The sequence below is a fragment of the Astyanax mexicanus genome, chromosome 13 (genome assembly GCF_023375975.1).
Source record: "Astyanax mexicanus isolate ESR-SI-001 chromosome 13, AstMex3_surface, whole genome shotgun sequence".
Taxonomy (NCBI): Eukaryota; Metazoa; Chordata; class Actinopteri; order Characiformes; family Acestrorhamphidae; genus Astyanax; species Astyanax mexicanus.
This window is the reverse complement of record NC_064420.1, coordinates 8,949,963-8,960,000: the sequence shown is the minus strand read 5'-3', so window position 1 is coordinate 8,960,000 and position 10,038 is coordinate 8,949,963. Positions and strand designations below refer to the sequence as shown.

The following is a 10,038-nucleotide window of genomic DNA, read 5'->3' as shown; positions in this document are numbered from 1 at the left end:
AGTTAGGCCTGAGTAATGTAGTGCTCCTGCAGTGTTTTCAGCTCTATTAATATGTTAGGCCTGAGTAACGTAGTGCTTCTGCAGTGTTTTCAGCTCTATTAATATGTTAGGCCTCAGTAATGTAGTGCTCCTGCAGTGTTTTCAGCTCTATTAATATGTTAGGCCTGAGTAATGTAGTGCTTCTGCAGTGTTTTCAGCTCTATTAATATGTTAGGCCTGAGTAATGTAGTGCTTCTGCAGTGTTTTCAGGTCTATTTCTAAGTTATGTCTCACTAATATAGTGCCGCTGCAGTGTTTTCAGCTCTATTAATATGTTAGGCCTCAGTAATGTAGTGCTTCTGCAGTGTTTTCAGCTCTATTAATATGTTAGGCCTGAGTAATGTAGTGCTTCTGCAGTGTTTTCAGGTCTATTTCTAAGTTATGTCTCACTAATATAGTGCTCCTGCAGTGTTTTCAGCTCTATTTATATGTTAGGCCTGAGTAATGTAGTGCCTCTGCAGTGTTTTTAGGTATATTGATAAGTTAGGCCTCAGTAATGTAGTGCTTCTGCAGTGTTTTCAGCTCTATTAATATGTTAGGCCTCAGTAATGTAGTGCTCCTGCAGTGTTTTCAGCTCTATTAATATGTTAGGCCTGAGTAATGTAGTGCTTCTGCAGTGTTTTTAGGTATATTTCTAAGTTAGGCCTGAGTAATGTAGTGCTTCTGCAGTGTGTGCAGGTCTATTTCTAAGTTATGTCTCACCAATATAGTGCTCCTGCAGTGTTTTCAGCTCTATTAATATGTTAGGCCTGAGTAATGTAGTGCTTCTGCAGTGTTTTTAGGTATATTGATAAGTTAGGCCTCAGTAATGTAGTGCCCCTGCAGTGTTTGTAGGTATATTGATGAGTTAGGCCTCAGTTATGTAGTGCTGCTGCAGCGTGTGCAGGTGTATTTAGAAGCTAGGCCTCAGCCTTCCGATTGACGGAATGTTCATGTAGGCATTTACCTACTGCTATGTTTGGATTGAGTAAAGATTTTACCACAATAAAGGTGTGTCCTCGTGCTCATTTTTTTTCTTCTGTATTAGGGTTATGGGACGTTGGGGTCATAATGAATTAGGGTTATAGGGGTTTAGGGTTGTCATGAATTAGGTTTATAATAAATTAGGGTTAGGGGGATTAGGGTTATCATATATTAGGGTTATCATATATTAGGGTTAGGGGGTTAGAGTTAGAACACGTTAGGGTTAGGGGGTTTTAGGGTTATCATATATTAGGGTTAGGGGGTTTAGGGTTAGAATATGTTAGGGTTAGGGGGTTTAGGGTTAGAATATGTTAGGGTTAGGGGGTTTAGGGTTAGAATATGTTAGGGTTAGGGGGTTTAGGGTTAGAATATGTTAGGGTAAGGGGGTTTAGGGTTAGAATATGTTAGGGTAAGGGGGTTTAGGGTTAGAATAAATTAGGGTTAGGGGGCTTAGGGTTAGAATAAATTAGGGTTAGGGGGTTTAGGGTTAGAATATGTTAGGGTTAGGGGGTTTAGGGTTAGAATAAATTAGGGTTAGGGGGCTTAGGGTTAGAATAAATTAGGGTTAGGGGGCTTAGGGTTAGAATAAGTTAGGGTTAGGGGGTTTAGGGTTAGAATAAGTTAGGGTTAGGAGGTTTAGAGTTAGAACACATTAGGGTTAGGGCTGGTGGAGGGCCGGTGTTTGGGGGATTTAGGGCTCGTTAACGGAGCGGCGATTCGAATCAGGTGCGCCTAACGGGCCGCGCCCGGAGCCCGGGCCCCACAAGAGCCGAGCGCCCCACGAGGAGCGCCGATCCGAGTGCGGGGCGCCGGCGACGAAGACCGGACGGCGACAAAGACGCGTGGGAGTCGACTGCGGGAGTCGGCCATTCGCGCAACACACCGCGCGCGCACTGTGCTTTACGCACTCCACAAGGGCGCCCCGCAACACCAGCTAAACTACGCACACGCGCCTCACACACCCAACACGCTCTCGCCCACACTCTCCTCCACCGACGCCCACGCCGTTCGCCCCGCTCACGATACCCTTTCACGACATTATTACACGATAAGCACGCCAAGTCCGCCGTTGCCCGTTCGGAGCGCGGCCGGCTCGGCACGCTTCGGGGAGCGCCGCGGGAAACGCGCCGTCCGCCCGCCGCCCTTTCCGCCTCCACGACACGCGAGGGGGCCTCTCGCAGGCGGGAGAGCGCTTTAACGCTCGCCAAGTTGGCCACGCGCGCGGATTTCGTGCGAGAAACGCAGCGAGAAAACACAACGCGAGCCTGCAGCTGCGCCACGGCTGCGCAGCGCTGGCCGGGTTGAGTCTACAACGTTCTCATGCGGCGCTTAAGGGCCGCCCCCCTCGCCGCTGAGGGAGGTTCCACAGAACGCTACTGCAGCAGACACACAGTGCTCGCTCTCGCACGCAGCAAAGCAGAACGATGGCAGAAGTCGCTCCCGCCCCAGCCGCCTCGGCGCCCGCCAAGGCCCCCAAGAAGAAGGCCGCCGCCCGCCCCAAGAAGGCCGGCCCCAGCGTCGGCGAGCTTATCGTCAAGGCCGTCTCGGCATCCAAGGAGAGGAGCGGCGTGTCTCTCGCCGCCCTGAAGAAAGCCCTGGCCGCCGGCGGCTACGACGTGGAGAAGAACAACTCTCGCGTTAAGATCGCCGTCAAGAGCCTCGTCACCAAGGGCACTCTGGTGCAGACCAAAGGCACCGGCGCGTCGGGCTCTTTCAAGCTCAACAAGAAACAGGCCGAGGCCAAGAAGAAGCCGGCCAAGAAGGTTGCTCCTAAAGCCAAGAAGCCCGCCGCCAAGAAACCGGCTGCCGCGAAGAAACCCAAGAAGGTAGCGGCCAAGAAGCCCGCCGCGGCCAAGAAGTCTCCCAAAAAGGCCAAGAAACCGGCAGCGGCTGCGAAGAAGGCGACCAAGAGCCCCAAGAAGGCGAAGAAGCCGGCGGCTCCCAAGAAAGCCACCAAGAGCCCAAAGAAAGCCAAGGCTGTCAAGCCCAAAGCGGCCAAGCCCAAGGCGGCGAAGCCGAAGAAGGCTGCCCCCAAGAAGAAGTAAACGGTGCCGTTTACCTTCATGTTTTGTTCCTCTCTAACAACGGCTCTTTTAAGAGCCACCCACAGTTTCATTTCAAAGAGCTTCCTTCATATCATGTATCGAAAGCACATAACGGTGTTTAATGCGTATGATGTATGACACTGTTTATCATTACAATTCTCATTTTAACATACAAATAAGGCACGACCTCAGCCACTGTAGGTATTCGTTTCATCCGTTTGTTTTATTTATTATTGTAACTTTGATTTCATTTGAGCGGGAAGGCGAAAGTCTCCGTCTTCAGCCATTCGGTCTCTGTCTCACACACAAAGCAGGCAGCACGAGGAGGAGGGGGGAGTGGGGGCCCAAAGCGAGCAGCGGAGGGCGGGCGCTAGCGTTTGACGGCGGACACGCCATTGGCTGTCGCTCCGCCAAGCGTTTACACTAGAGGCTGCGCGAAGAGGAGGGGAAGGAGGGGGGAGCGGGCGCTGGAGTTCGACGGCGGCAACGCCATTGGCTGTTGCTGCGCGAAGCTTGTAGCCAATAGGAACGTAGGCGCTTTTGCTTTATCAACAGCGCCCGGGAGCCCGCTGCTTTATTTCAGTATTGTTCAGCGAACACATCTGAGCTGCATCATGAGCGGAAGAGGCAAAACCGGCGGAAAGGCAAGGGCCAAGGCCAAGACTCGCTCCTCCCGCGCCGGGCTCCAGTTCCCCGTGGGCCGTGTGCACAGGCTCCTGCGCAAAGGAAACTACGCCGAGCGTGTTGGCGCCGGCGCCCCCGTCTACCTTGCGGCTGTCCTGGAGTATCTTACCGCTGAGATTCTCGAGTTGGCCGGCAACGCTGCCCGCGACAACAAGAAGACTCGTATCATCCCCCGTCATCTGCAGTTGGCTGTTCGCAACGACGAGGAGTTGAACAAACTGCTCGGAGGAGTTACCATCGCCCAGGGTGGTGTGCTGCCCAACATTCAGGCTGTGCTTCTCCCCAAGAAAACCGAGAAGGCGGTCAAGGCCAAGTAAATCTCCGCTTTCCGCTTCTTTGTCCATACCCAAAGGCTCTTTTAAGAGCCACCCAACTCTACTCAAAAAGTGCTATGTTTCCTCCCCAGTAACAATACACATTATACATGTAATTCCCAAAGGGAAAAGGCTAATATACATATACATATGTGTATGTAAAATATATACATACATACATATATATATATATATATATATATATATATATATATATATATTGTGTGTGTGTGTGTGTATATATTTAAGTATATATATTTAAGTGTATATATTTATATAAATATAAACTTACGCGCGCACACACACTATACTAAGCTGTGAGCAATAGGTAACACCAGTACACTTTCAAATCATAACAATCCCTATACACACGGCATTATTTTGAGTATACAGCTGTACACGGCTGTTTGTAATTAATTACAAGGTTATTGAATAAGAATTATTAAATTAAGCAATGGGAGCGCTTAAATTGCATTATATATATTATAATTAAACCCAGAATGGACTGCAGGAAGCCGCCAGTTTGTTCTATACGCAGTATTTTGCGTTTGGGCTCTCCGTGCGAAACGGCCAATAGGAAGGGCGCAGATCCAAGACGCCCAATCAGCGAGTAGCGGCTCTAAAGCATAAAAGGGCCGTGAGGAGGCGAGGCGCGTTATTCTCTTTACAGAGCTCAGCGCGATGGCAAGAACGAAGCAGACCGCCCGCAAGTCCACCGGTGGCAAAGCCCCGAGGAAGCAGCTGGCCACCAAGGCAGCCCGCAAGAGCGCACCGGCTACCGGCGGCGTGAAGAAACCTCACCGTTACAGGCCCGGCACCGTCGCTCTCAGGGAGATCCGCCGCTACCAGAAATCCACTGAGCTGCTGATCCGCAAGCTGCCCTTCCAGCGCCTGGTGCGTGAGATCGCTCAGGACTTCAAGACCGATCTGCGCTTCCAGAGCTCCGCCGTCATGGCTCTGCAGGAGGCCAGCGAGGCGTACTTGGTGGGTCTGTTTGAAGACACTAACCTGTGCGCCATCCACGCCAAGAGAGTCACCATTATGCCTAAGGACATCCAGCTGGCCCGCCGTATCCGCGGAGAGCGCGCTTAAACGGAGCGCTTTGACGTTTTCCCTTAATACCCAACGGCTCTTTTAAGAGCCACCTACCTGTGTCCGTGCCAAAAGAGTTGTTTTTCTACATGCTTTTTATATGCCAGTATGAAAAAGTAGTACTAATTGTGTACTCAAAACTATGAATAATTTTGACATAACGTATATTTTAGAACTATTTCGCGTCCTTTTTAATAGTCAGCAATTACTATATCTTACTGCAATGGATAAATATAAACACACAAGCACAATAATTATGAGCACATTATTGGTGAAATAATAGAGAAATGAATCTATATATATTATGTGTGTGTGCGTGTGTATTGAGGGAAGTGCTGCATGTAACATTGATGGAGCTTGGATGCCACCGTGCGGTTCAACTGCGCCATTGCATGCACTGTTATAAGTTGCAAGAGTTCTGTTGTAAGTGTGTGTGTGTTTACATAAATTGAACTCTTATTACTGAAAATGGCAATGTTTCACTATACGGTGGCATCCATCAGTGTTACAACATGTACAATTTAATATGTACACACATTGATATACTCGGTAATATTGTCATATTCTCTCTCTATATTAAAATATACCTAGCTACATATATATATGATATACAGAGAGAGAGAGAGAGAGAGCTCTTAAAACATGAAAACATAAGTATATAAATATATTGTAAGTCTCATGATACGTCCATAATATATAAATCAAGTAAACCTCACGATTGGTGCCGTTTAACAATATATATATATATATATATATGTATATATATATATATATATATATATATATATACATATATATATATATATATATATATATATATATATATATATATATATACATATATATATATATATATATATATATATATATATATATATATATATATATATATATATATATATTACATTGCATTGATGAGGCTTAGTACCTTTTTATATGGACATGTAACATAAGACTTGCTTCACTTTGTATATATAAGTGAATGTTGAGCTGACTACTTCACGTTTTAAGAGTTAGGATGCCACCATGTGGTTAAAGTTCTGTATTGCATTGCTCAAGAATGCAATACAGAACATACATATATATATATATATTTTTATTTATATATATATAAATAGATTTATATATATATAAATCTCTCTCTATATATATATATAATTCTTGAGCAATGAAATACAGATATGTATATATACTTTTTTTTCTTTTTTATGGAAAGAAAATTAGATATTCATGCAAACACACGCACACATACATATTAAGGCAATGTGTCTTTGCAATGTTTGAGCATATCTTGTGGCTGTGTATGAGACTATGTACAAAACCAAATTGAGTCTGACTCAATCTGATAATCTGATCATAATAATGTTCATTAATACATGACTAATTATAAAATATTAATTATACATATTTATAACAATCACTAATAGCAATAAATTATGAATAAAAAACTATTAATAGTGAATAGAATGAGTAATACTAACATTAATAATAGTAATACAAATTACTTATATTAACATTTATAATTCTACTACTGCTACTACTACTACTACTAATAATAATAATAATAACAATCATAATGATACTACTACTAAAAATAATAATGATTTATTCATCATTATTTATTAATAAAGATTTGTAAATAATTATTAAACGTAAAAAATAACAATATTAACATTAATAATAGTAATGATATTATGGCGTTCATAATTATAATAATAATAATAATAATAATAATAATAATAATAATAATAATAATAATAATAATAATAATAAGAAGAAGAAGAAGAAGAAGAAGAAGAAGAAGAAGAAGAAGAAGAAGAAGAAGAATAAGAATATTATTATTATTATTATTATTATTATTATTATTATTATTATTATTATTATTATTATTATTAGCACTACTTATAAAGTATATATATCTTATAGAGAGATATATTATATGTTTATTCTCCGGCCACGAGTGGAGTGTCTGGAGTGCTAGTTTGTTGGCTATCTGGCCTGCTAGCTGGGTGAGTGAAGCTAAATTAGCGATTAGCATGTACCATTAATTTGGCCAAATATACAGCACAAAACTAGCAGGTAGGTGTTCATACTGTCCCCTGTGTATGTATGTTATATTGTATAAATAGTGTATTTAGCCACAGTGGTGTTGAAACTCTCCTACAGGAGCGGTTGCTATGGCTTCCGAATAGGTAACTAGGCGCTAGCATAGCATAGCTTAGCTTAGCCTGAAGGTTTGTTTACGTTTTTGCTGTTCACAAAATGGCGGCCATTCCCTTCTCTAGGTCAGAGGTCACAAGGTACAGTGAATTTGATGTTTAGTTTATTCATGTAATTGCATTAAATTCTCATTTTAAGGGCAAAGTTTAACTGCAATGTCCATTCCCCCATTCTCTAAAAAGCTAGCGTTTGTGGATATTTTGTTTTCCTTAAATGGCCGTCATTTGGTGTAATTCTGCTCGCTAACTATTACTTACACTAAGTCAGGAGGCACTAACCCTTTTAATGTCTAATGATTTTGGATAGAAAAATGACATAATTTTTGGAGCTAAGGTTAAAGGCAGGATTTAAACCGCTACTCTCTGACAAGTGAAACAAGTATTTTAAGAAATATTTTTTTTCTTTACTAATTATGTCATTAGCGTCCTGTCCAATTTTGACGGTGTATTTTAATGTGTGTTAATATGTGTAATAATAATTCTAACATGGATAATGTTAAATGTGTTGTGTGTGTGTGTGTGTGTGTATATATGTGTGTGTGAGTTGTTTATTTATTAAATGCTATCTCTATATAACATTGAAATAGGTTTAATGTACTGATCTTGTTACTTGTTGTTTTGTCTTTTTTTGTGTGGTTTGTGAGACAGTTATAGGGGATATGTTTTTTGGTTGGAGCTTGGAGCCCGTCTGCTGGTCGAACGCATACACTGCAGAGATTTATGAATGAGTGAGTGAGAATACAAATCTTTTTACCTGTTTTGTAATGTTTTATTTGTTTACGTGAATTTGGAATATGAGGGCCACATATGGTGGTGTAATTGTGTTAGTTCACATGGATCAGGAGGGTTTTTAACTGAACCAAATCTTTTATGTGTAGAGTGAGCGAAAAGGTTTGGGGCAAACCATCGAATAATAACAAATATTTGATTTGTTGTAAATTATTTTCAACTCCCAGCTCAATTTTTGAAGTACTTTAGAGGTACACATTAGTAGAAGTTTAATAACCTCTGTAATTGAGTCCCCTTAGTTTGACGAATACACTATAAAAATCGTTTCTATTTGATAAAATATACATGATACACAGTATTCATGCTTCGTGTGTTCCACATTTTGGATTTCCAAAAGCTGATTATTATCCATGAGAACACAGGCTGTCTACTACTACTACTACTACTACTACTACTACTACTACTACTACTACTAATAATAATAATAATAATAATAATAATAATAATAATAATTATTATTATTATTATTATTATTATTATTATTATTATTATTAGTATGGTTGTTGTTGTTTTTTATTTATTTATTTATTTATTTATTTATTCGAGTGTTCCAACACTCTGTGATTTAGAGCTTCTTAGAGTCTCTGAGAAACATACTTAGTCAGAAGACTCCTCCTCCTACTACTACTACTACTACTACTACTACTACTACTACTACTACTACTAATAATAATAATAATAATAATAAATATTGTTAATATTATGATTAATATTATTATTATTATTATTATTATTATTATTATTATTATTATTATTATTATTATTATTATTGTTGTTTGTGTTATTGTTATTATTTGTAGTATTATTATGGTTGTTGTTGTTTATTTGTTTATTTATTTGACTGTTCCTACACCTCTCTTGAGCGAGAACAATCTGTGATTTAGAGCTTATTGCGTTATATTACGACCCTCATGTAAGAAGTGAGAGGTTTCTGACCCATAGCTTATTTCAAGAGGTTGCGTACAAATGTGTACTTTTCATCACAACTTGATAAGGACGTTTTTATCTTTTAAATATTACCATATAAAGATAGCTAGATATTCGTTGTCTGTTTTTGTGTGTTTTGACAGACAGTTCTAGGGGAGATGTTTTTTGGTGGAGCTTGGAGGCCATCTTCTGGTGGAACGCAGACACTGCAGGGATTTATGAATGAGTGAGAGAGCATACAAATATTTTTACCTGTTTTGTAATGTTTTATTTTTTTACATGACTTAGGATTATGAGGGCCACATATGGTTGTCTAATTGTGTAATTCTCATGGATCAAGAGATTTTTTAACAGATTTTAATATTTTATTTTAAGAGTCAGCGAAAATGATTGGGGCACAGTGCGAATTATTGCTAGACATTCGGATCTTAACAAATATTTTATTTGAGTTGTAAATTATTTACAACTCCCAGCCCAGTTTTTGATGTACTTTAGAGTTACACATTAATAGAAGTTTAATGAACTCGCTTATATTGGATAAAACATACATGATACACAGTAATCGTGCTTGGTGTGTTCCACCATTTGGATTTCACACGGCTGATATTTTCCATGAGAACAATGGCTGTGTCTGAGAAACATAGTTACTCAGAATACTCCTACTGCTACTACTACTACTACTACTACTACTACTAATAAGTATTATTATTATAATTATAGTTATAATACTAATAATGATTATTAAAGATCTTATTATTAAGTTTTTAGTTGTTTATTTGATTAGTTATTTATTTATTTGCCTGTTCCTACACCTCTCTTAAACGATAACACTCTGTTATTTAGAGCTTATTGTGTTATATTACGACACTCATGTAAGAAGTGAGAGGTTTCTGACCCATAGCTTATTTCAAGAGGTTGCGTACAAATGTGTACGTTTCACCGCAATTAGATTAGGACGTTTATCTT

General features: G+C 40.3%; 1 protein-coding gene across 1 annotated transcript; it reads left to right on the top strand.

Annotated features, from left to right (window-relative positions):
- The first annotated feature begins 3,503 nt into the window (after positions 1-3,503).
- Positions 3,504-4,104, top strand: LOC125780615 (histone H2A). The gene has a single exon (XM_049463073.1). The coding sequence runs from the start codon at positions 3,662-3,664 to the stop codon at positions 4,046-4,048; it is 387 nt and encodes a 128-aa protein (XP_049319030.1). The 5' UTR covers positions 3,504-3,661; the 3' UTR covers positions 4,049-4,104.
- The last annotated feature ends 5,934 nt before the right edge of the window (positions 4,105-10,038 follow it).